At 40.2% G+C, this 27849-nt stretch overlaps 1 protein-coding gene across 2 annotated transcripts; it reads left to right on the top strand.

Annotated features, from left to right (window-relative positions):
• On the top strand, positions 1-27849 carry LOC128544895 (synaptopodin 2-like protein). Of its 2 annotated transcripts, XM_053515212.1 has the most exons (4): positions 1-156; positions 8495-9610; positions 19422-21418; positions 23394-27849. In XM_053515212.1, exons 2-4 carry the CDS (start codon positions 9415-9417, stop codon positions 24303-24305), a joined length of 3105 nt encoding a protein of 1034 aa, XP_053371187.1. In that variant the 5' UTR covers positions 1-156; positions 8495-9414; the 3' UTR covers positions 24306-27849. The 2 variants fall into 2 exon arrangements, with proteins under 2 accessions (XP_053371187.1, XP_053371194.1); XM_053515219.1 differs by lacking the exon at positions 8495-9610 and having other exon boundaries at positions 2-156.

Genomic DNA, 27849 nt, shown 5'->3' with positions numbered 1-27849 from the left:
CCAAGGATGAGAGAGGAGAAAAGGAGAGAGTGACTGGGAGGAGAACAGGAGGAGGGTCTGGAAAGCTGACTTACACACCTTCACACACAAACATACACACACCTACACACCCACACACACACACACATACATAGAGTGAAGCCCAGGAGAGTCCAGGTAAGTCTCACGTCTCCTTTATTAGTGGAATCGAGTATTTGGTGTGATATCTTCCCAGCGTCCTGCATCACCTGCTGGAGTTTTTAGGGGCCGTATGCTGAGTGTAGCTATCTGGAGAGAAAGCATGTGTGTGTTTACCTTCCGTCTGTGTGTTCGCCCGTCTCATAAATATTTGGCTCGCCTCATGGAGGCTCTTCCTCACTCAGCTGGAGATAAAGAAGAGCTCGCCGGGTCGCAGCTGCTCTCAGATCAGTGATAAACTGGGAGTTCTGTATCGGTTACTGTTTGTGTTGTTTGCTGCGTCTGTTATCAGGACATTAGCACTGAATAGTGTGTGTGTGTGTGTGTGTGTGTGTGTGTGTTCTGCATGTGCTCTCTCATGCCCAGTCCTGTGAAAACGAACAGTTTCTTTGTCCCGTCAGTAAGAAGTGAGAGAGTGAGAGAGTCTCCTCAAGTTATAAACCAACAGATCCTGTATATCTGTGTGTGTGTGTGTGTGTGTGTAAAGGTTAACCAGATATTTTAGTGTCATGACTTTTGCTTGTGTGTGTGTGTGTTAAAACTGAGTACTGTACATTAGCATCATGACACTGTGTGTGTGTGTGTGTGTGTGTGTGTGTGTGTCTTAGGTTAACACCAGAAACATTAGTGTCATGACTTTTGCTTGTGTGTGTGTGTGCGCGCGTGTGTGTGTGTGTGTGTGTGTGTGTAAAGGTTAACCAGATATTTTAGTGTCTTAACTTTTTTGTGTTCATGCATATGTGTGTGTGTGTGTGTGTGTGTGTGTCTTAGGTTAAGACTGAGTACTTTAGAATTATGACATTGTGTGTGTGTGTGTGTGTGTGTGTGTCTTAGGTTAACACCAGATACATTAGTGTCATAACTTTTGCTTGTGTGTGTGTGTGTGTATGTGTGTGTGTGTGTGTGTCTTAGGTTAAGACCAAGTACAATAGCATAATGACACTGTGTGTGTGTGTGTGTGTGTGTGTGTGTGTGTATAAGAATACACACACACGGTTGTGTTTAAGAAGAGAATAAAGTGTAAGTGCGGTGCAGTAACAGATTATTTGTGCGTCTCCGCTGCAGTCATCTCTTAGCAACCATAAAGACATGAACACCCTGGCAGACAGAAAGTCCACTGAACATCTGTCTCTGCTTCGTCTCAGGTTCATCCTCCTCCTGTGGTTTTGTGTCCGATACCTGCAGCAGGTCACACACAGGCCAGGTCACACACTCTGGGCCCAGTACACACTGTCCGATTCACGTGTTAACGTGTTAGCAGTGGAGTTGTTAATGGGGTGCGGGGGGGGGGGGGGGGGGGGGGGGTGATGGGTTGAGGTGAGTGTTAGGAGGGTGTGTCTGTAAAAAGTGACTGCCCAACCCAAGACAAACAAGACACCTGGACCAGAAGGCACTTTAACTCTAAAGGACACTGAAAGAGAAAGATGTTGAGTGTAAAGCTGCCAAAAATATGAGTTTTTTAGGTTTGCTAAGCACAACGTGAGATGAATCATTACGCATGCCTGTACATACTGTACTGTCTCTTGCATTTAAAAAATCGAGTTTCCTGGACATTGTGTATGACTTACAGACATCAGGAAGAGCCTAATAATATACGGGAGTCTCCCGGAACTTCTGTGAGTAGGTGAATGTCTGAGATTATATTATCATGATACACAAAAGAATACGCACAAAATATACAGTTAATATTCAACTTTTAATAGGTAAAAATGGACAAGCAATTAAAGTTTGTATTTACTGTTTTAAAATAAATCCATCATTACGACATGGTCTAAAACCAGTTGATAATGATATGGGATTAGTAGTAGCTACCCCTTAAAGGTTAGAGCATTTTATCCCTTACTTATTTTACTTTCTTTTTAATAAACATACTGTATAGGCCTCAGACTTTTGCAGTATAGACTGACATATCTTTATTATTATTATTATTATTATTGTATTATTATTATGTATTATTATAATGATGAATTGACTTGTAGTCCATTTGACCCAACTACTCAAACATAACATAAAAACAAGCTCACACAGGCAAAGAAATCGCACAGATACACATGATCACATGTTTTTATTATTGTTTTTTGGTTGTTTTTATGACAAAATTATAATATTAATAATAATATGCGTGACATCATTCCCATATTCAGGTAATGGTGAAATTTACATGTTATAAAAGTGATAATAACATTTGTTCTACCTGACATATACGGAAACCCAAATTACACAGTTTGATGTCTGAAGTCTTACCATTAACTTAATCAGCAAGGCTTTTTATCTTTTTTAAAACTTTTATCGTCATTGACCTATGCTGTGTTCCTGGCGCAGATCTGTGAAACTTGAGTTTATTTAGAATTTATTAAGATGTTCATGATTAGATGTTCACTGGTCCTGTTTTTTTTATTGAGCAAGAAAGTGCCTACTTTATTTGTTCTTTAAAGCCAGCCAAATGGTCTGAGTTTCATACAGATTGCGAGACGGACCTGCCCACAAGCAAATGTAACTGATTTGGCATCCAAGTTTACCAGTGCTACTTTATCGTGGAAAAGTCTGCTAAAGAATTGGACAAGGTTTAATGAGAGTTTTATGTATAAACCCAACTCGGAAACCATATAAGGGGCAATGGTTATATAATCTTAGTGGTTAACCCCTCATTTCCAGCAGGAGCAGCTGTGTGTCATTCCAGCTATGATGCGGTCACCGGAGATGATTCCACCAGGTGTGCCACAGCACATTTCACACGTTCCCCAGGAGTGACTGTACGCTCCACTAACAATACACGCTTAGTCTAAATTTTGGGAAAAGCTGCTTCTGGTACACTTCTTAAAGCAGGTCAACCATTTAGCAAGGTATCAAATAGCAAGTAGTGCAAAGCTTCACTTTTTTTTTTTAATATTCATATCAGGTAAGAAGTAAGAAGATAAGAAGATTTTCACCAGGAATAAATTCATTAACAACTAAAACACAGCCATTAATCTTTCATGTATGCATTTTGTACCAGGACTCAACTGTAGACAATAAATGGGCCATTTAAAGCCTATTGTAGAGTAACAGTAACAACAACAAAAAAAATAAATCAGCAACACATCAAGAAGCTCTGTCTCTGGGTAGGGCACGAACAAAAGGGAAGATCTGATGTCATTAAGGCACCTGGTGAAAATCTAACATAATAAGTGATCACAAGGTCAGGAGTTTAAATCCCAGCATTGCCATTGTTGGGCTCTTAAGCAGGGCCCTACACCCTCAACTGCTCAGATGTATAAATGAGATGAATAACTCACTTTGCAAAAAAGCCATCCGCCAAATGCTATCAATTCTACTTAATTCAGGGTTTTGCAGGAAGTTATTATGATGATCAACCAGCAGCTATAATTAATATTATTTATTACGTAATAGCAAACAATTAAAATTGGTCAAAATATTGTTTTTTCCGCTAAAAGTGGCGTATTAGAAAATTTGACACATTTGTCTATAACAAAACAATGTAATTTTTGTTGTTGAACATCATTAGATATGCAGCATATCCTATATTTTATATTTTGTTCTTGTTATATATTTTTTTTCCAGCTACGTTTTTCTATATTTTATTCTTATTCTATTCCATAATTTTTTTCTTATTGATAATTTTGATTTCACGGTCACAAGCGGTTGTATAAGCATTTCACTGCATATCATACTGTGTATGACTGTGCATGTGACAAATAACATTTGAATTTGAATATTCTTATTTTACAAGCGTTAAACTTTCACTCTACATTTTTGCGAGCCATGATTTACGAATGTTATGTGGACAAAAAGAAAAAGAATCAGAGAGATAATGCTACAATGCTCAAAAGACATGCGATTGTTTTGTGACCAAGAGACATGAAGTCCACACATTGCTTTTGATAAGCCTGGGTATGTCTGCTACGCCCCATTCTACAAGCATGAACTTATGAACCACAGACCTTTATGCGGTCTACCTCATAGAATATGATAGCTAAAATGAAACTGAAACTGGTACGGAAAAAGGCTGATGATGGACTAAAACTTTTAGGATTGCTTTTAAATGTTCCTCAACAAATTTGGAGCTAGAAATGTTTTGTTTGTTGCTTTTTCTTTGTTACAAGTTGGTGTCAATTCTCCAAAAGTCTACTAAAAGACAATCATATCAGCAGTTTGGTTCATTTTCTATTTAAACTCAGTGAACATTATCACTGAATATAAATAACATATTTACTTGGCCACAAACACAATTTCAGGCTAATTCATCCATGTAGACAAAACTGTGTCAATGGAGTTATAGCGTTTTGTAAAATAATCCAAAAGCCACACTGTTAAACTTAAACAATTTCTATGTAAAATTTAGGCATTTTCACTTTTTTACCGAAACGATGCAAAAAAATTAATATTTAATACTTCTTTCTTTTTTGTTTTTATTTTTTCCCCCCTCTTTAAACTACCGGGAATGAAAGTCTCATTTTGCTGTCAAGCGGAAGCACAGTTTACGGGCAGCATTTCTTTTATTTAAAAGCCTTTGTTATGCAGAAGAAGTGTAAACTATGCATAATAAATTCGATTTATGGTTGTCTAAACCAAATACAGTAGGAACAAACACGACTGCAGTAATCCCTTGTAAAAAATTTCCTGGAAGTGTTCATTTTGTTCCAACAAAACCTAACCAGAAATTTAATGAGGTATTTAACATGAACATAAGCTGTCTTGCTACAGGGGACGTGCACATTGTGCAAAATCGTATTCAAATCTATTTTTTTTCCTGGTTCTTTGTCTCCTTGCCTTTGCCCTTAGGTAGTATGTATCATCATGGGTAAGCTTTTCAAAAGTCTGGAGCTTAGCACTTTGGTTATCTGTCAGCATCACAGACGAGTCGAGGCACGCCGGTTATCATGCGGTCTCTGAACATTACCAGCAAGGAATGCCAGCTTTGCAGAGTTACCTCTAAATTATTTTTGTGAGGCATTTACAGGTGCCTGAAAAGGGGCTTTGTGTGTATGTGTGTGCATGTGTGTAGAGCGATAGAGTCAGGTCATTGTGAGCGGCTGAATGGGATCCAGGCCCAGCAGGCTGTAATGGATCCAGAAGATAAAAGTAAAGTCTGTCATAAACCACAGTCATCCACCATCCCGTCTCACACACACACATATGCACAGATGATTACACTCTAACAATCAGTGATGTCAGACAAGAAAGCGGAAACTTCGCACAAATCCGACACGTCCAAATCTTTAACTGGAGATAATGGCCTTGTATAGGCGAAGCACTTTTTTGGCAGCATAAACATGAACAAATGTATGTGACGGAAAAACAAATAGCTGGAGAGGGTGAAAAAAATCTTAGCTCACCATACAACCATGTAGTTTCTCTCCACAAACCTGATAAGGCTCATACTCTCATTGCAAGCTTCAGGATGAGTAATCACCTCCACTCTTTATCTTATCGCATCCTGATTGGTCCTGATACAGGCACTTTGGCAGACATTCAGTAAAACATAAACACGGCAGGTGCGGTTATTATTTTTTAAGATGTACAGATTGATATTTGATACCTGGCCACGGGTTTTAACATGTTCACCAAAGGAAAAGAAATAAGAAAAATCAGTTAAATCAAAAAAGAAACCAGCAAATAAAGTCGTATTGATTTCATACTGTGATTGCAGAAGGTTAAATCGAGAACTTTTAAGGATTCTTAACTGGTACTAATTGAGAAATAAAACTAAAAGCCACCTTTTAAACCTTTAACAATAAAAAAGAACCATTATTAATGGTGTAAAAGGGCTCTCTGCAAAGATATAAACCAAAGGAAACGTGTTAAGCAGGTCTATGGATCTGAATACATAGGAATGTTACTGCTGCCATCTCATATCTCCAGAGCCCCTGGGTCAACCCCAAGCTTACTGGGGTGACTGTCTGTGTGAAGTCTTTGGGTTTCCTTAGGGATCTCAGGTTTCCTTTCTTCCTTCAAGACCAAGTTTCAAGCAACCTCAAGTCCTCAAGTTCCAAGCAACCTTGTTAGGGATATCAGGACTACTAAGCATACTGTTATAGAGAAATAATCAAAGACAGGATGAGGTTTTCTTCTCAAGGAAAGAAAAAAAATCTGGATCTATCTATCATCTACACCATGGAATGGGGTTAATTTCAGGGCACCATGAACACACACACAGATTCACACCTAGGGCTAATGTAGAGAAGACAATTGATCCACAGGTTTTTGTGAGGTTGGAGGAAACCAGATAACTCAGAGGAAACACAACCAGACACAGGAGAGCATGAAAAACCTTCCATAGATAACAAATGACCTTCAGGGTCGAACCAGGAACGCTAGTGATGTGAGGCAGCAACGCTTACCGTGCTGCTTTCATAAAACCTCATATAGATGTCTAAAAGCAATTGGACGATGAGCTCTAAACAAAATCCCAGCTTAAAATGGTGTTTTAAGATGTTTGCCTTTGGTTAGTGGAACACCTTTTGACCTTTAAATTGTAGGCTTAAAGTAATAAACGTTAACGGCTGCCATGAGTGGTATTATCTCCTGATGCCAAATCTCGACAAAGCAGCTTTTCCTCTCTTCTCCTCTTTGACACCAGAGTGCACACAGATGGCGCTGATCTGAAGCCCCACTGTGGTCAAGTTCTTGACTGCATTCTCTTTTGCTTAAGGCATTTTGATCCGGAAGATCCCTGCTCTCTTTCGGCGTAAGCTCTAACTGCTTTCAACAGGGTATGAAAAGAGGCGAGCGTGATGAACGTCATCTCGGTAACTCGTGTGCCCTCGGGCTCAGGTTCAACAGGATACAGGAGACCATAGTGCAGGTTAGAGGTCACTTACGCCCTGTGGATTGTTTTCTTTTCCTTTTTTTCCACCCTCAACTTGAAACTCTGCCTTTTAAAAGCACGGACCTTGGCGCTTAAGAGAAGTCAAAGGGCTTAGCACTTCTTTTTTTTTTTTTGCCACATTCTTGGGACGTGTTCAGCTTTGGATTTGAAACCCTCCCTGTTTCTATGATAAGGAGAAGAGATTTGTCATGCCTTTAATTGGGCGACACATTGTTCCTTTTGACACCCTTTCCTTCTCCATGCTATTAATCCGAGAGGAAATGGGTGTTGTATTGTGTGTTTATTACATGATTAGGAAATTCATTCCATTTTTTTGTTCACTAGTAACACAGTGGGAGTGGTGTCCTTCTCAAATGCTGAAAAAATTAATGTTCATGAAAAAAATCCCAAAAGGATCTTTCTAGTTTATTATGACACAAAGCCACATATTTGCCACACCCAGGGGTGAAAGTAGTTTGAAATTCCTACTGTTACTATGTAGCCAAAAACCGAGAAGAATGGAGCATTGAGGTGGTCCTGTAAATTCTGCTGCTTCAGTAATTTTTGATCTCTCTGTCAGATGTTACTCTGGTATACTGAAGTATGATTAAAACAATAAAAGTGTTGAAGGCTTTTATTGACAATTACGTTAAGTTTATGCAAATAGTCAATATTTGCAATGTTGCCCCTTCTTTTCCAAGTCCTCCACAATTTGCCCTGGCAGTCAAATTCTGAACCACATCCTGACTGATGGCAGCCCATTCTTACATAATAAAGTGCTTGGAGTTTGTCAGAATTTGTGGGTTTTTGTTTGTCCACCCGTCTCTTGGTGATTGACCACAAGTTCTCAAGGTCTGGGGAGTGTCCTGGCCATGGACCCTAATTTTTTATGTTTTGTTTCCCAAGCCACTTACAGTCGTTATCACTTTTTCCTTATGGCGCCTTAACCTTCATCATGTTGGAAAAGTGTTTGACACTGTTCTTGGTTGGTTGGGAGCAGTTGCTCTTGGAGGATGTTTTTGTACCATTCTTTGTGTTTTTAGGCATAAATTGTGAGTGTGCCCACTCCCACCCCTTGGCTGAGAAGCGACCTCACACATGAATAGTCTCAGGATGTGTTTTCCACACCAAGTAGTCGGGGTAGCTCGGTGGTTAAGGCGTTGGACTAGGGTTCGGTCATGAACTTGTCAGTGCGCTGGTAGAAGCTCACACTTAAGTTAACTAGCAGTAATAAAAGATCAAAACACAACATGGACTTGTTCAAGATGACATAACGTTATCAAATGTGTTTTTTGCTGAAAGTGCTTCCGTATTTACCTTTCTGTAAGGGAAGCTTCTCTTCCTTCTTTCCAGTACTGCAGACCAACCACTTTATCTTTCAGTGGTACTCTGTACCAGACCATACCGGGCTACTTTTACCCAGGGCCACATCCCAGTAGTTCATATAATACTTCCTGATACATCATGTACCTTCTCAATCTAACAGCTCATTTCCATTTGTGTTCTTAGGTGGGAGTGGTATAGAGGGAAACTAAGTTCATCCTACCGAGGTCAAAACCTGAGGTTCATTCCGAAGACACCATCTGTTTCACTCTGCTTCATCTCCTTGGACCTAATCTGAACAGGACAAATAAACCCAATGCTGAGTCTAACATTGATTGAGAGAACACACAGGGTTTAATTGAAGCCACCCAAGCAGATGTCCATCAGTAATGTGAGAATAGAGTGACTGTTAGTAGAAACGTATGAGGAGTTATAAATCCTGGTTGAAATGGGAATGTTTTGAACCGTGAAGTTCGGAAATTCACGCGACCTTTTCAATGAATAGTGCTTTCATGCTCTAATGTAATTACAGCAAGCTACAGTACGTCACCTTACTTTCGAGACATTATTGGCGCTTGTGTCTTTTGAGAACTGTGACCTGCCCGGTGGAGATTGTGATATATGAGCAAAGGGGAGTGTTTGGGGCCTGTGAGAAGAAAGAGAGGAAAAGAAATGTCTGGATCGCTGAGGAAAAACAAACCCGAAGAAAACCGTGGATGGTGTTTCAGCTTTTACCGGCGCTGCAGTGGAGCACATCGTCAATTGTGAAATTCCTTTGGCTGTTTTCCATTGGAACTGGTCCAGGGTGCATGTAAAGGAATCTCCCGGGACTTTGTTTAAGTACTTGAGTCATATTGTCTTGCATCGAAAGTAAAAGTGCATCTCTCTCTTTCTGCTTAACGGCTTGTTCCCGAAAAGGACTTAGACGCTGAAGCTGTAACTCTCGATATTGCTTTTTTCTTTTTTTTTTGGCCTTGAAAGGAGAGCAGCACTTGAAATCCTCCGTTCTGACCACCCATAAGGCTTCAAGCACAGGCACGCAGGAAAAACTAGACTTCTAAACAAAAACCCTCGGCTTTTTTCATTTAATCCCTTGAAGCAGCCAGATGGAAACAGGACACAACCCCGTCAGGAGAGGGATGAGCTGGACTGGATGCGGTACCACGAGCCATGGTACCATGATCTCATGTGAGGAGGACACAGAAAAGACTGGAACTGATTCCTGGGAAAAGGAGACGCACAGCTGGGTCAAAGCGAAGCCTCTGATGACCTCCAGCATCAGTCACCCAGTGCGGAAAACAAGTAAATATTTGCGCTAGTTTTATTTATCCACTTGTTTATCACAGTACCTCTTTTATGCCTTTGTAAGTAAATACAGGTTTGGGTAAAACATTTAACATGGTTGCTCTTTTTAGGAAAAAAAAACATGTTAGTAGGAAATCTACCTACTCAGCATTTCTCAGAAACATTTTATATCATTTCCGAGGCTTTGTAGACAAGGGCGGGGATAATTTAAATATTAAACCCTAGAGACATCAGAGCAAAATGATACGTTCCAGTTCTACATTTCTCATAGTTTTTTATAGTATAGTTGAATGGATATTATCATTATCAGGAAAAAAGTCATATTTGTGCTTGACAGGAATGCGGACAGAGAACAGATCACCATCCCTACAGCTTCACTGGTCAAACTTCAGAGAGTGTTAAATATTAACATCTGTTTCCTTGTGGCCAAAAGGCACATTTTCTGTACTATAATGCTCTAATGGCGCGCATTCTCCCATGCCGCGGGACCACTGACCGGACTGTGAGAGCCAAAAAGAATTAGCTGGAAGGAAGCGTGATCAGAAACGCAGATGAACCTCTCTCGCCCTTGTTGCGTTCACTCATGCGTGGGTGTTGTGCAGATGGAAAAAGCGTCAAAAGCAGCCCGGCGTTATACTATATCGACGTTGCGCAAGTGTAATTGCGCCGCTATGTCGGCTCCAGGCGCTTTCTAGACTAGAACACCAATAGATCCATTTGGATCCTCATTCTTTCTGGAATAATATGTTTACACATTATAGGATAAAAAATACACATCTTGTGTCAGACCTGACATTTAGCCGCGTGATTTAGGGCTCTGATTTTTGCATTCGCAAGAAATATATCCCAAGTTGATTTAAAGTCAATGTTCCCTTAAAGTAATATGTTAGTAATTATGAGTAAAACCCCTCATAAGTCAAATGAACTAAGTCTGTTTTAATCAGCAAACCCTGGTGTATTTGAGAATTTGCTCTTTTTTTAGATGAGAAAATCTCATCAGAAGTTAGAGACATCTGATTTACAGCTGCATCTTCTGAATTTAGCCTTGTTAAAGCAAAGTATGATTTGGTGAGTAGGAACGCGTGGGGAAATCCCTAAGTAACCTATTTTCTTTCTTCTCACACACACACACATGCACGCACATGCATGTGGAATCCTGTGGGAGTAGGTCTTGTGAAGGACAACATCCGACACGATAATCTGACCTCTTGATCCTCAGCCCTCAGGCGGCTGAGCTCGCAGTCCTCCTGCTTTAAGGAAAAGTTCTCTCTCCACCCACATTCTAGTCTGACTACTGCACCACTTAGAAGGAATCAGAGAGTTTCCTGCCTCCATCACTTAATCTCTCCTTCATTCTCCCTCGCACTCACTTTCCAGGCCGTCCTCACTTATCATCACTTTGTCTCACCTGTTCTCCTTCACAGAACTCCTCACTCTCACTTCCCTGCTCATTCTCATTCTTTCTCTCTCTTTCTCTATGTCTATCTTTCAGTCATAGAAGGAAGTTCCTTTCCCTTCCTGAAATGTGCGGCTTAATGTGCAGTCGAAAGGCACAGAGCTAAAGAGCTAATCATTGCAAACTGACGCTGTTCAGTCTGTAGTCAGCTTTTAACTTTAGTAGCAGAAACACTAATCCTCAGTGGCTCAATTATAGTCCTGTTTCCTTCATCCATCTGTCGAACAAACAGACGTAACTGGAAATCCCAACCTTAGACCAAACAATAATAATAATACGCACAATTCTAGCTGAAAGAATAAGAGGTTTATGGTGACCCCAGGCCTTTCATTAATCCCAACCAAATTTTTTTTTCACAATAATCCCAAATTGCGATTCCAGCGCTGTATACTAATTATAATAACCATACCATCTCCAAATTCTTATGCATTAATCACGATCCCAATTTGAATTCTAAAAACTGACTTCAACAAACAAATCTTGACACCTAATAATCTCAACCCTATCTCTAAACTCAAAAATAATATGAAGCGAAACTCTAAACCCTCCAAACACTCTAAACCCTCTAAACCATAATATCTTAATTTTACGGTCCAATCTAACACTAATAATCTCAACCCCAATCTAAATCTAAACACTAAAATGTCTAATCCTAACCAATCTTTAAACCCTAATATGCATAATCTCAATCCCAACCTCATCTTTAAACCCTAATACGCATAATCTCCATCCTAACCCTATATTTAAACCCTTACACTAACAATCATAATCCCAACCCCATCTTTAAATCCTTACACCATAATTTCGATCTCACACCCAACTCTAAATGCTAGCACTAATAATCCCAATCCCAACCATATCTTTTAACTCCTAACACTAATCCTTTTCTTAACCCCATCTCTTAATCTCTTAACACAGATAATTCCAACCCCCAAAAACATCTCCAAATCCTTACACCAATATCCTCAAATTGACAATAACTCCAAACCCTAACACGAAAAATATCAATCTCAAACCATATTCTAAACCCTAATCATAAAATACCAGTTCCGCCATCTTTAAACCCTTATTTCAACACTGACACAAATAATTCATTTCGAGTACAATATAATTTCCAACCCCCTCCCACCCACCAACCAACATTAACTTTAACTATTAATAATCTGAATCTCAAACCAAACTCTGACTGATTTTATTATAATTGTTATACATAAGATTATAAAGCACTAAATGGTTGCAACATATAGTATGACACATGCAACATTGTATAACACTGTAATTTCACACTCGATTCAATCAAACCTGTCTATGCCAGTTTTAATACACTAATCCCCATTGTCAGGAAATTACAGTCCAATCAAAGACACCTGCTGCTCCCTAAATAAAGTGCATGGCGTAACGGGGTAGAGGTTCTGCAACTTGTGAATGGCACTAGGTTTGATAAGTCACTCTGGATAAGGGCGTTTGCTAAATGCCTAAATGTAAAAGTACTCTCTTTATACACACAGAGTTTTATTTTATGGACATTGCCCATTATAGTATATACACTACCAAATACTACCATATACAAAAAATTTCTTTTTGTCTAGTGATTTATTTTCTACATTCTACAACAATACTGAGGATTTCAAAACTATAAAATAACACATATGGAATTAGCTAATTACATAACAACAAGAAAAACAACAGTTAGTTGTTATTTTAAGACACAGAGGTCAGCCTTTCTGTAATAGTTCTTGCAAGAACAGTATTGTCAAGTGCATTTGCAAAATCTGTCAAGCACCATAATGAAACTGGCTCTCATCATGAAGGCCATCCCAGGAGGGCGAGACCAAAACCTACCTTTGCTGCAGTCGAAAAGTTCATTCGGAGTTATCAGCCTAAAAAATGACCAATTAACAGCCCCTCAGATTAGAGGCATTATGAAGTCTTTACAGAGCAGAAGTAGCAGACACATCTCACCATTAACTGTTTAAAGAAGATTAATGCATTTTTTGGCCGCCTTCAGCATTCCTTTACAATGTAGAAAGAAAGAAAAATCAGGAACCATCATGGAGTTAAAACGTGACCCCAAACTTTCGAACGGTAGTGTACATTATATTGCACATATTCACTGCATAGCCTTGTTATACAATTATTACATATATTATTATAATAATACAATTATTCATAATTCTTTTATATATTTAAATGTATCTGTATATACTGTACATTGTACAAGTAATCTGGCACTGTATATATATTATATAGATAATATGTGTATATATACAGTATTTAGATTTATATACAGCATATCACTAGACATATTTACTGCATAGATGTTATATAATTATTTACTGGATTTATATTATGCTGTGTGTACATATAATTTTAATCTATACCTAAAAGTCTAAACCTAAACTGAATAATCAGAAAACCCATCCTTAAACTCCAACTCATAATCCCAATTTTAATGTTTTAGTGTTTAAACACATTCATTTTCTGAATCCCATAAACCAAACTCTGAATGATTTTCTTATAAATGTTATACATAAAATTATAAAGCACTACACGATTGCGTCATTGAGTATGACACATGCAACATTGTATAACACTGTAATTTCACACTCGATTCAATCAAACCTGTCTATTCCAGTTTTAATACAGTACACTAATCCCCGCTGTCAGGGAATTACGGTCCAATCCCAAACGCCTGTTGCTCCCTATGTAAAGTGCACCGCGTGACTGTGTAGAGGTTCTGCAGCCTGTGAAGGGCACTAGGTTTAATAAAGAGGAGGGAGTGAGTGGGATGGATGGAGTGAGAAAAACAGCTGAAGTGCAGAGAGACGAAACACGAGCCGCGCTCGAGCCGCTGGAAGAGGGCGTGAGCTGAGGCGCGAGCGCACCGCGAGCTGAAATAAAACCGCCACCGAGCAGTTTATAACAGACAGAGGAGAGAGAGAAAGAGAGAGAGAGAGAGAGACAGAGAGAGAGAGAGAGAGAGAGACCGTTGGACTTTAATCACGGTAAGGAGATTTTTCCTCCCGTCTCTTTGTAATGTATCCTGGTTCTTTACTTTGATACTTTGTATCCAAATAGTAGCGCGCGAAGGAAACTGTGTCCTGGATCAGCCTGGGAGTTCAGAGAGCTTTATTCACATCGATGTGTTGAACTGGTCAACTTCTGTTGCATTTGATTAAAAAGGAAGAGATTTCGTTTTCCTGTCTGTGCATGTGTCATGTGAGGAGATGGAGGAGTGTAGGAGTCAGGACCAGAGAAAAACTGTGAGGAGATGGAGCAGTGAAGATCAGACAGGGGATGGAGGAGATGGAGGAGTGTAGGAGTCAGGACCAGAGAGGAACAGAGTGAGATGGAGGAGTGTAGGAGTCTGGAGACCAGAGAGGAACTGAGTGAGATGGAGGAGTGTAGGAGTCAGGACCAGAGAGGAACAGAGTGAGATGGAGGAGTGTAGGAGTCTGGAGACCAGAGAAGAACTGAGTGAGATGGAGGAGTGAAGGATTCAGGACCAGAGAGGAACAGAGTGAGATGGAGGAGTGTAGGAGTCTGGAGACCAGAGAAGAACAGAGTGAGATGGAGGAGTGTAGGAGTCTGGAGACCAGAGAAGAACAGAGTGAGATGGAGGAGTGTAGGAGTCTGGAGACCAGAGAAGAACAGAGTGAGATGGAGGAGTGTAGGAGTCTGGAGACCAGAGAAGAACTGAGAGGAGATGGAGGAGTAAAGATCAGACAGAAGATGGAGGAGTGTAGGAGTCAGGACCAGAGAAGAACAGAGTGAGATGGAGGAGTGAAGATCAGACAGGGGATGGAGGAGATGGAGGAGTGTAGGAGTCAGGACCAGAGAGGAACAGACAGGAGATGGAGGGCTGGAGGTCTGCATGCTCACGGAATTCTACACAAAGTTAGTTCTGGAAATAATTTTCCATAATTTTGCAGTGTTAACATCCACTATATCTGTCTGCCTGCATGTCTGTCTTGGTGTCTGTCTTGATATCTGCCTGTCTGTCTGCCTCCATGTCTCTGTTTTTTTGTTTGTTTGTTTGTTTTAGTCCCCACTACTACTACACTGTATGTCTGTCTGTTTTTCGTATTTCGTTCTCGCTGTCTCCCTGTCTGTATGTCTGCCTGTCTTTCTCTGTGTTATTCTGTCTGTTTTTCTTTCTCTCTTCCAGCCAGGCAGTCTCTTTCTGTCTTTTTATTTGTCTGTCTCTGACTTTCTGTCGTTTGCGTACTGTCAGCCTGGCTATCTGTCTATCTCACTGTCTGTTTTTTTCTTTACGTCTGTCTCACTGTCTCTCTGTCTGTTTGTCTCTCTTTCTGTCTGGCTCTCAATCTCTCACCATGCTTGTCTGTTTGTCTGTCCTACTGCCTGTCTGTCTGTCTGTCTGTCTGTCTCACTGTCTCCCTTTCTTTCGGTCTCTCCCTGTCTCTCTGAGTGTCTCAGTTAGTCCATTAAAACCCCACACCTCTATGCCTTCCTTCCTTTTTCCACTCATACTCTTACATGCTTTCTCCTTCTCATTATTTTACCAGATTTCTTGTCTTTTTCCTTCTCCTTCTCTCAGTACATCATGTTTTTCCCTATCTGTTCTGCTGACTGTCCTTACTTTAATCTCCGTCTGTCCACCCCCCCCATCCCTTCCTGATGTATGATTTACATTAACAACCTGAAATAAACAATCTGTCTTACTCCATCACTTTCACTGTTTTTTTCTCTCTCTCTGTTCTTCAGTCTCACTCCGCCTCTCCGTCATTTAATTTCTCCCTGTCTCAGATTTCTGTCTGTTCATGTTGTCATCTCACAATTCTTACACTCTCCCTTCTGGGACAAGACTGACTAAAACACACAGGTTGTTATCTCTGTGTCTCTGTCTCCTTTCTCCATGAAATATCCATCTCTTTCTCTTTCATTTTTCTTAATGTTATGGATTTCTCTCTTTTCGTCCTCATGCCACTGAATGAGATCACTCCCCCTTCTCTCTGTCTCACTTTCAGTCTTTCTTTTCTGCCTTTCTATAAATCTCTGATCTCTCTCTCTCTATCTCTTTGCTGATCTCTTCTTTTTTTCTGAATTACCATTCCTTTCTTTTTTTCACTCTGTCATTCTTTCAATTCCATTTTTTTTTACACTTTCCTAATATTTTCCATTTCGTCCTACTTCCGTCATTTTTTTCCTCTTTCCATTTCACCTCTTTCTTTCCATCTCTCCCTCTCGTTCTCTGTTTATGACTCAATTTTTATCCATCACTTTTCCCTTTGTTTTTCTTGAGCTGGTTGTCTGCACTCTATATCAAATTTTCCTTCAATTTCTCTCTCTTTCCCTGATGCATGCTTTGCATTGAATATCCGTGTGTGTGTGTGTGTGTGTCCTGATAAACATCCTACATAGCTTCACCGCCAACAGAGTAACAGACTTGATCAGTAAGAGCTGTGTAAAGGGAACAGACTGCATTTGTTGTGTTTAATAAACACATAATCCTCAATACCTCTGAGTCAGATGTCTGCTCTGTCCACATCTCTCTCTCTCTCTCTCTCTCTCTCTCTCTCTCTCTCTCCCTCTAAGCATTATAATTATAAAGTGCATATGTAATAATAAAAAAATAACCCTAATAAATCAAATTGAAAACCGATGATGATGATGATAATGAAGACATTTTTTATCATCATCAGCTTGTAAAATACCATTGGGTTGCACAATAGATCTCAGTTTTAATTCTGTTCATATTGGCACTAAAATATTAATAAAATTAATATTAATTTAACATAATTTGTGATATGTACTTACATACGAAAAAAATACTTTTTCCTTTATTTAAAAGCATCTTTTCTTTTATGATAATGATCGTAAATGTCTAACATTGGTGTCTTTTACTCTTCATTAATTAATTAATTCCTACTTTTATGATTTTTTTATGCAAATTGCTACAAATCCACAAATTGTGATAACCCATAAATAATAAGGTTGAGTAAAATTGTGGCGTGCCAGGGTGACCCTTAGTGGTCTGCAGTTTTGTCTGGGTATGTTTCTCTTCCTTTCAAATCAGGGACAACATTGTTTTTTGAAAGTTAGAATGACTTTGATAAAATGATGTTACGATAACATTGAGCGAATGACTCAAACACAGAGGTTGCAAATACAGCCCTAAAAACCAAGAGTAACCTTTACTTGGAACATTTATGACAATTAACATCTTCTCATACAACGTTCCGACCTGACCGCATCAATGGTCCCTTAAATTTCTAACAGGGTGTAGAATTACAGCTGGACACAACAGCTTCCCACACACAGCGTGTGTATCTCATGTCATGTTTTGTATCTTAGTGCTCTAATTTTATCTCTCTGTTTCATTTTCATTTCCATCACTCTGCTGTAATACTGTATGTCCGAACTGCATCACATCTGCTTTCATAGACCACATCTCAGCACACGTTTTGGTCTGCTGTCTATTTTAATGTTTAGGTACTGTAAAGCACACAGTGCTCCCAGTGCAGAGATCTGAGTTTGAGTTCTGCTCAGGACATCAGTTTAGTTTTAATATTGTTTTGAAGTCATTTTTGCAACATTGTTGCAGGGGCATTTGTTTAACCTTTTTCCATCGACACATGGTCTGTCTGCATTGTTTCTGACGTCATTTCATCAAGTTATTCTAGCTTTTAAAAGCCAAGGTTGTCCCAGTTTGCCATGTTAATATCACCACGATGTTTGGACGACCAAAAATTCCTTCTGGCATTCCTTGTGGTCAGAGATCACGTTTCCAAATCAGATGCAGACATGAGCGCTGTGTCTAGGAGCAGAGAATATTCTTAATTCTTCCACAAACATGAAACAGTCTTTTATTAACTGGCATTATGCATGTATTTGACATAGAAATGTTATATACTGTATATACGACTTTCAGCATTGCATAAACCAGGAATGCAATAAATGCATAAAATATAGACTCTACTTAAACCAAAAAAGTGTTTCGTGCAACTTTTTTGAAAATGTTCAGGAATGTTGAAAAGTCTTCAAGTTTTCATATAAATTGTGAATATTTCAATCACGGTTTGAACTTTCAGCTATTCAGGTATAATTATGCACATTTTTCTCATTCTTTGAGCTAATATATATATATATATATATATATATATACACACACACACCTTTAATAATAACACGCCTTTAAAATAATATTAAGCTAAACGAGATAATAGTGAACCCAAATTCTCAAGGTCAAAGTTGAAGGAATTTTAATAGCAGTGTGTGTTGTGTAAAGATGTGTCAGGACACGGGTGCAGCTGGCTAAATGTGTAAGGCCTCGGTGTCTGGGGCCGAATGCCACAGAGCCGAGCGGGGAGATTTCTCGGCAGTTCAGGAATGCTAAGTGAGGGAGCGAGGCCGCATGCTAAAGGAAATACTTTGTGCAGCTTGGAATGGCCACTCTTAAGCCTGGACAATAAAACCACTGCCATATTCAACAAAACGATCGCTGTCTTGCTTCTATTTTTTTTTTTTCCTCACCAGGGTATTAACAGAGTCTTTTACAGTGCTGTAATTCTAATAATTTCATCTTATTTTACCTCAAATGTGAAAAAAGCATTCATTTAATACTTTAAACATACAGTACTTTATTTTTTTAAGAATGTTGTGTAGGAATGAAAGCTTTTCCAGTTTGCAAATCATCCAGTTTTACTTTATGGGTATCTTTTTTTTTTTTATCTGTGACCTTAATGATAACACATAACACATGCATTTATTAAAGAAATGATGCTGTTCTGGTTAAATCAGGAACATTGTCTTTGTTGATTGTATTGGAAATTCTGTGAGTTGAATCAATTCATTGTTAAAGAGCTGTAGAGTGGAGCTGAGTTACTGAAATTGTCTTTAACACACTGAGAAACGTGCTGTGAGGCCTTGCTATTAGGTTGTCCCATATGTCTGAAATGCAGGCAAATCCCAAATTCTCATGACGGTAATGAGAGAATAATGAAAATAAAGACAGTGTAGGAGTCCTCCGGTCTCCATCAGAGACACTCTAATGCAAAACAGGACCAAACCAGGGGATGTATCACCCTGAGCCAACGCTGTTAGAGAGTGGCTAATCAGAGCCACATGCTGTAGAAACAATTATATGGGTTTTTAAAATAGGATCATGAATAGTCAATGTTTGGTGGCTCACAGCAAGCTGGACATTTACAAGTTTTGCTGAGCAGCACCTCATACAAAGCTCCTTGTTAAATAAATAATAATACAAATAAAACTGTAACTTTGCATGTGGGCTAGACCGTTTTTGCTTCAGGGATAAGTAATGAAGTCACTATAAAGACATGGTGTAACATCTTATTTTCTTTTGACTGCATTGCTCTTTAATTGCAGATCTTGGCCGGAGCGCCAGCTTGTCAGAGAAGGAGCTGAAAGAAGCGAGGACACGAAGTCAGATTATCGCTGCACAACTGACGGTGCCGTCGAATCCCAACTCCCGCGGTGTCCAGCTCTTCAACCGGCGCAAAGAGAGAGTAAACGCTTTCACACTTGTGAGCGTTTCCGGAGAAGGAGAAGGAAACCACCATGAGACTCACAATGAACCTGACTCACCGTCTCCAAGTGCATTAACATGGAACAGGGAGTGCTCAACTGACAGCCAGTTCAAAGACTTGAAACACAGAAGAAGTGAAACGCAACTTCAGTGGCCAGCTGTCGAAATACTCAGCAAGGGGCATAAAATGGAGGAGTCTAGGGAAGTAGTGTGTGAAGCGGAAGAAGATATTGTGCAGGAGAGGCATTTTCTTCCTGTAAATGATAAGAATGAAGATATTCCTGAGCATGGAGAACCGGTGAAGGATGTAACCTCTGGTGGTGACAATAGTCCTGCTGTTCCTAATCAAAACCAAGAAACAGAGCAGCTAAATGGGGCGTATGAAGATCCTTTGGAGACTCTTAAAGATGTCCAAAATAGAAGCCACACCACTGAGACCAATAGTAAACCTGACGAGTCAGGATCGAAGCAAGCGTCCATCACTAACAGGACAGCTCGACCCTTTTTTTCCCCTGTTGCTATGAAAACGACAGTATCCAGTGATCTCTCACGAGTCATCTCTCCCATCCCAGCTCAATATAAATCACCTTCAAATTCATATTCTGGGCAAGAACATTCAACTTTTGTTGTATCCTCCAGGAAAGTGTTCTCCCCTCCACCTCCAGCTCCTTCATACCCAACCCCTCCACTTCCTAGCTACACAAGCCTACCACCATCTATTCCATCTGATCCTCCTCCACCATCAGCAATGTCCCCCCCTCCACCATCTGCATACTACACTCCTGTGACCACACCAAGCTCCACCTATGTCCCACAGCTGCTGGCTGACAGGAGGTCAGTCACGCCTACTCGCACAGGCATCCTAGAAGAAGGCCGAAGTAGGCGGACTAACCGCAAGCCGATGTTTACGTTTCAGGAGAAGCCAAAATTAGCTCCCAATCCCGAGCTCTTGTCTCTGGTCCAAGGAGCAGATGAGAAGAAAAGACACAGGGGACAGGCAGAAACACATCAGGAAGAGGAGCAGCTGGCTCTAGGGGCAGAAGCCTCCAATTTCCTGGTCAAGGAAGAGAGTGGTGTGGAAGAGGCTTTAGTGCCAGAGTGGGCGTCAACACTGAGAAGCTCCAGGACTCGAGCCAGGGTAGAACACAAGCCTGAGCAATCCCTGACCAACGCATCTGGCAAAGGAGCAGAGCTGTTTTCCAAACGACAGACCAGAATGGAGAAATACGTTCATGAAAACGTAGAGGGTCTAAGATCACCTTCTCCGACCATGTCTTTGCCTCCATCATGGGTGTATCCTTCAAACATGCCTGGCCGTGTCAAGGCCATGATTAATGCCTCCAATGTCACCACAGAAATTTCCAAGACGATCCAGGCCCAGCACGCCACACAGAAAAAGAATATGCCAGCGAAGGCACCAGTACCAGCTCCAGTCGTGGAGAACCCGACACTAGAGAATGGTTGCACAAGAGTGGAAATGGAGCTGTCCCGGCACCAGCCTTACCAGATTAATTCATCGCTGTTCATCCTCAACCCAATCAAGGATCCTGTAAGCACTCTTCCCAAAGCAGCACCCCCTCCCAAACCTGTACTGATGTCATCTTCATACTCCAAACAGACCTCTCTTCCATCTACACCTATCCCAAGCCAATATGACTCACATGCCTACAGATCAACTCATTGCTTCTCACCACCTACGATGCCTCTGGAATCACAGAGCAGGGGTGTGACCTCCCCTGTGTCAGGTTTACCTCCTGGTCGTGTGACTTCTCCTCGTTCAGCAATACAGGCACCAAAGCCCACCTTCTCAACTAAGAAGGCTGGGATTACCCCACAGGTGTGGAAACCATATTTTGTCTTCTAGACTGGCTATTTCTCTTCTTCCAGACCTTCCACTGCCTTTTTTTTTACTCTGTGTTGTCACCAGACTAAAGCAGAACATACACGGAGGCTTAACAGGGAATGACTGAACTCCTTATGTAGTTATGTAGCTGATGAGCAGGCAGAAGAAATGTCAGGAGTGGTTCCAGGAAAATAAAACAGCCATAAATGCTATAGATTATTTTCACACCAAGACAGTTTATTATTCTCTCCAGGCTCACAAGATTGCTTCAGCCCCTGATTAAATGACGTATTGGGTTTGACTAGTTTATTTTTGTAGTTTGGCATGGCAAAGTAATAGTCTTCAGGTGGTCTGATGAGAAACGCATGAGGGTTGGGCATCAAAGGGTCATTTTAAGTGCTTGCGGACTAAATTTGCATCTTATTCCAGGACGTGTCATTAAATAAAGCCTGGGTAGTTCTCTCCGCTTAATTTAAATATTTTTTAGCTGAGATGGCAGGATGTTTTTTTCCCCTTTGGCTGTTCTTTCTATAATTCTAAGTTAACTCAATTCTGCTAGGTTCCTCTAAAGCACTTTAGCAGATGGTGTTTTTGGTTTATGACCTACGATTTGTAATTTAATAAGAGCACACAGACATGAAAGAAGGAACGAGCATACTCCCTTAACATTTCTTAACTGTATCCTTGTAATTATGTTGAGTGGTTGCTTGTGAATTGTAGCTGCATTAGGATGATATTTTAGTCTCGTTTTATTAATGCAATAAAGCAACAATTCCTTATAAAGGTTATTTCTGCATGGTTATATGAGTGGAGATAGACAGACAGACTGTGTTGCAAGATTTTTAAAACAGTTAGATTTTGGGTTTAATGGAATTACAGCGTGTAGTTTTTTATTTTTTTATTTCTTCTTTGTATTTCACTTTTCTCTGATGCTATCTTTTCCTTTGTCCTGATTTTGATTAAATCACAACCCAACCTGCTCTCTATGGATTCTTTGTCCTTTTCACATTTATTTAACATCTGAATTCTGTTCTTTTTCACTCTTTTCCACTGGAAATTACTTGCAATGAAAAACTATTTAAAGGCTTAAAATTATATTTTAGGTTAATCATAGCTCTAATTGATAGTGACCATACAGTAAGCTAAACCTACAAGTATAACCCAAGACAAGTAACTAGTAAAGCACTAAGGAAAAACCTTAACTTCTGAACTACCACTTACACACACAGGCCAAATAAAACTTGGCCTCATCCTCATATGGTGTCAAAGTTTTCTGGAGGTGAAAGCCTTTCCAACAGACTCTTCAGAGTAAATGCATATATCAGCAAAGGTTAGTTGCATTGGCTGTCTGCATGCTAGAAACCTGAAGATGATATGCAGTCTCACTTTGCAAGAAAAAAAAAGACATGAGAATAAATAGAGGCTGCTGTATTTACCTAGAATGCCCCAGAAAATCCTGCTATACCATGCTTTTTATATGGTTTTCTGGATCAGTGTGGAGTGTATAATTAAGGGCTTCCTAATCTTTTTATAAACATGATGCATGGTGTTAACTTGGCATGTGCATTAAGGTATACTTGACCAGATGGATGCTTGTTACTGTATTTTTACAGAAATACAAGTAGAGTCTAGTTTATATCTATAATAAGCATGATTAAATGTGCAGTGTAAATACATAGGTACAGTTATTCTAGATTCTTAAATGTGCAGTAACCTTTGTGGACTGCGTATATCAAGAAAAGCTTTGACCTTATGCTTATAATCTCTATCAAACTGGTCACTTTTGCACTGTGGTATTTGCTGTGACTTTCACTACATTACTGAAAACTGTTTTTGGTCTCATTTGCATGTAAAGGCCTCCACTTGTACTTTTTAATGTATGTCTGTTTATCACAAACAAACTACTTACAAAACATACAGCCAAGTTGCATATTTTTTTCTGACAACAATTAATTTTGTTCACCAACAGGTTAAGGAAGAATCTCCAGTTGCACCTCAGTGCAACAGCCCCAGCAGCCCAACGCCTTGGACACCGAACCTGACCCGCCGCCTGAGCAGCACAGACAGATCCCCAGGTGCAGTGTGGACCCCCGGCAGCCAGCGCAGCTCTTTCTTCACCTCACCACCACCAAGGAACATCCACAACCCAATCAACTCTGTTCCCTCTTCACCAACACCGAGGTCGATCCATAATTCCGCAACCTGCTCCTCAAACTCAGGCTCTTTTTACAACCCGGTCACGTCCTCTCTAACACCACAGTCTATCCAGAACCCCATCAGCCCTCCCCCAACCCCAAGACCATTCCAAAGCCCAGTTGCTTCATCCCCAATTCCACAGTCCATCAGCTCCTCCTCAGCTCAAAAACCCCGCAAAAGTTCTACCGCCATCATCTCACTGTCCAGGCCAACCAATAACCGCGCTGCCTCTACTCCTGTATCTCCACCCTGGGAAAACAGGTGCCAGTCCCCAATCCCCCTTCAAGACACCACAGCCAATCACCGCCTCCTAGCCAAGAACATCATCAATGCAGCCAAACGAAAGAACAGCCTATCACCTAGGTCCCTGAGTGGCCATGGTCTCCTTATGTCTCCAGTGAGCAGTACCATTTTGCCTTTTGACACCAAATCTCCGAGTCCCTTTCAGTCTCCTTTGCTAGGCTCCCAGTCACCCACATTCACCAGCCCCCCAGCCACCCCCAACCAAATTGTCCGGTCCCCCCTGCGCCTCTACACCACTCGCTCGCTTACAGATTCAGATGCCTCATTGGAATCAGAGGACTCTGGAATGCGTTCCCCCGGGCTCCGCAGCCACAACACCTGCCCTCGTGGCTGGTCTGGAAGCTTGCGTCTTAAAAGAGGTGGCATGTCAGAAGACCTGTAGGTTGGAGCCCTTATGAAGTATGATCTTTGGGTTAGTGCATGGACTATTCAGTGGGTTAGAACAGTGGTCATCTTTCATCCTTCTGAAGACTTACCTGTAGACTTTATTTTACAACACTTTATTCAGCTACAATGCTTGGCTATGCTTTTGCGTGATGGACAAAAAAAAAAAAAAAGACAAGTGGTCTAAAGGGAATACACAGTGTATGCAATGAAAGATCTTCTAAAACAGCGGACAAACGTTTTAAAATGAATTCCTCAAACCAGTCCCTTGGGTTTGTGACTACTGGATGATGTAGAATGGATACAGTCTATTGACCAGGGAAAATGGATTACAAATTAGGAATAACTGAGAATGGATAAGAGCAAGGCCTATAATCCGTGGGTACTAACGAATGAATAAGAGAATGTACTGCAATCAAGGAATCAAGAGAATGGACTACAATGTAGGAATCATACAAAAAGGACCGGTTGACCAGCTATAATCAAAGAATTCTAGAGAATGGATAGGAGAATGGACAACAATCAAAGGATCCTAAAGAATGGACAACAATTAAGGGATCCTATAGAATGGACAACTATTATGGGATCCTAGAGAACTGATAAAAGAATCAACTACAATCTAGTAATCCTGAAGTATGTGTGGGAGATTTGTCTATAAAACGGGCCGAGACTGATTCCTATTTTATTTCTCTTATTCGTTTACATTCTGAATGTAATGCTGGGGGAGTTTGGGATTTAATCAACATTTGTGTTGTATCATGTTAATCTGCTTGGATTTATGAAGCAATAATGAAAAAAAAAGCCTTTTATTTTTTTGATCAGTGGTATTCAGTCTCAGACAGGTTTCATTTTCTGCACACTTTTTTTTGGTGTTATTTTATGTGCTCTGCCACACCTAATGATGGACTTGGTAATAGGACTGAGTGGAACCAGGTGTGTGTTGAATGAGGGGAAAAACACTAGCCTGTGCAATAAAAGCCCATGCCTGGCACTGAATACCTCTGCTTTTACTGCCTTGCACCTGACTGTTTGTTGTTTTGACAGACTGCACATCTCCTTGCATTGCTTTACCAAAGAATTTCAAAGGCTTTTGGTGACCAAAGAAACGTTTGACAAGTGCCTTCGAAACAGTGTTATACAGTATATTCTCATTTTTCTGCATTTTGCCTCATTAATTTTTTTTGTTGTTGTTCTTGTTGTTCAGTATTGATTTGGGATCATTGGAATGCAATGGCATGTAGTTTACTGGTGATGGAGAAAGTATTGGATTGGTACTGGACAAGATGACTGGAAGTAATTTCTGAAAGGGGAAAGGTCCTGAGTGTTTCGTTATAGAGAACTGATTGGGTTGAATAGTAATGTTCACGCCTGGGAATATTATTACATGCTATAAAAATAGCAACCTGATAGGTAGCTTGCTTGAAAAAATACAGTTATTAAACTACGCTTTTAGGAAACAGTTAAAGGAATCTGGTGGATGATGGTGATATATCATTTAGTCTAATCCACAGTTTAGTGCATACACAGACAATTTCTTTTATCTAAACAAAAGGTTGTAACGGAAATAAAAAAGGGCAACAAGTGTACAGTTTAAGAAAGTCGAGGTGTAGTTTGGGTTGAAGCATGTTGGAATGTGTAAAGAAAAATCTAGGAATGCAGCAAATCAATTGACAAATGTGAAAATTGTAACAGACAACAGTGTTCTGTCGTCATGTAGACATTTACATGACCTTTATTTCGATTCAAAGAAGGCAAAGAATAGTAATGGAAGATAAAAAAAATCACAGTTTAAGACTGTGTAAACGGGTGGACAAATCATTGATTCATTCGCTTGACGATCGGACACTTAAATGCTCAGTAGGCTAAAAAGTCCCGTACTAAAGTACAGACAGCTAGTTAGCTAGCGAAGTAAATAAATAAAGAATAAATGTGACTGATAATATGATAATGCAACACATTGCATTTCAAATAGGAGCGATGTTATTCTGTCTTTGCATTGAATGTAAAATACACTGCCTGGTCAAAAAAAGTCATTATTTCCAGAGGGTCAAATGATTGAGCTGGATCAAGGGTTGGTCAGGTCTAGGCTCAGCAACGTCAAGTGACGATGAAATCAAGTCAGCTGATGACCTGAATTACCAGTAAGAGAAGTTCTGGGAGGGTGGCACTTGATTAGTGGTTAGCACAGCATGTAAGTTAGAACGTGCATGGTGTTTGCATGTTCTCCCCATGCTTGGTTGGTTTCCTCCTGGCACCCTGGTTTCCTCCCATGCAGATTAGGCTAATTGGTTTTCCAAATTGCCCATATTGTGTAAACGACTGGTTGGTGTATGTCAGGTTGTACACCGCCTTGGGCCCTGGGTAACTCCAGGTTTTTCCTGCGGTCATGTACAATATGGGATAAGTGGTATAGAAGATGAATGAATAAACAAATGGTTCTGGGAGTAAGAGCAATCATTATTTAAATACATGAATCAAAACTAATGCTGATGGAATGAAATCTTAGGGTGTGCAACTGTCCATTTTCTTTTGGACACTTTTTTCTAAAAGGTCTTTACAATATAAGACAGCTTTATGCATTGACTATTTGCCCAGTATTTCCGCATACCAGTATACCATAATCTGCACACACTAATTAGTCTACCTAGTAACAATCGTTCCACCATGAACCAGATTGTGTCTTGGCTGATGTGTGTGATGTAACAGGGAGTAGGGATAGGGGTTTATCGCAACAAAAAGATGGTTTGATGCAGTCTAATGTGATGCTTTTAAGAAAACTCACAAAACTGACAAGCAATCTGTCCTTGTCCTTAAACCATGGGCTAGTGATTTGTCCACCCCAGTATATTGTTCCGAGGACCAGACAGTTCTAGATGTTTAATGTAAAAAAAATAGGCAGGTAATAGAAATAGAATAGAATTTGTTTTACCATTTTTTCACCTGAAGGAAGAGTTCCCCCAAAAACATGTCCAGTGAATGTAGAGACCAGTGATCACAATGCATCATTTTCATAATGGTGACTTCAAGGTCAATGATGGTTTATGGTAAAATAAACAGTTTCTAGATATAGAGAAGGTTTTACAGATTGAAAAAAAAGCACATACAGTATATAATTTTTTTCTTCACTTTTTGCACTTTTTTTTGTACTCGGAAGCATGCACGGAGCACGTCCATCCAGTGTATTACAAACCAAACAAATCCTTTCACTATTTCTATAAATTGCTGACCATCTCGTTTCTCATTTGGGCTCAGCGCCGCATGCAGTCATGATCGACGGTCCTTACAGCAAACTTGCCTGAGGTGTGAAAAACCGAGGATCAGATGAGCGGCAAATCCTATGGAGTATTGCGTCTCAACACATGCAGAAGTGATTCCTCTGTGGAGTCGCGACACTCTATCGTGGTACATCAGCAGATTACAGAGTCGTCGCCTGCACAGACGCCCTGAGTGACAGGAACACCAGCTGCAGGGTGACTTGGCAGCTTGGACAAGAATATCCAGGTCTCGGCTATTAGGCCCCAGCAAAACCAACCCCAGCCTTT

This window comes from Clarias gariepinus, chromosome 2, assembly GCF_024256425.1.
Source record: "Clarias gariepinus isolate MV-2021 ecotype Netherlands chromosome 2, CGAR_prim_01v2, whole genome shotgun sequence".
Lineage (NCBI taxonomy): Eukaryota > Metazoa > Chordata > Actinopteri > Siluriformes > Clariidae > Clarias > Clarias gariepinus.
The sequence above is the reverse complement of the archived record's forward strand: the minus strand, read 5'-3'. Positions and strand labels throughout refer to the sequence as shown.

Bases quoted from the DNA above. Each gene is read 5' to 3' on its own strand.
- LOC128544895 (XM_053515212.1), top strand. From the start codon at position 9,415: ATGGAAACAGGACACAACCCCGTCAGGAGAGGGATGAGCTGGACTGGA. The intron at 9,611-19,421 runs GTAAATATTTGC...CTTTAATTGCAG, and splicing joins TCACCCAGTGCGGAAAACAA to ATCTTGGCCGGAGCGCCAGC. The intron at 21,419-23,393 runs GTGTGGAAACCA...GTTCACCAACAG, and splicing joins AGGCTGGGATTACCCCACAG to GTTAAGGAAGAATCTCCAGT.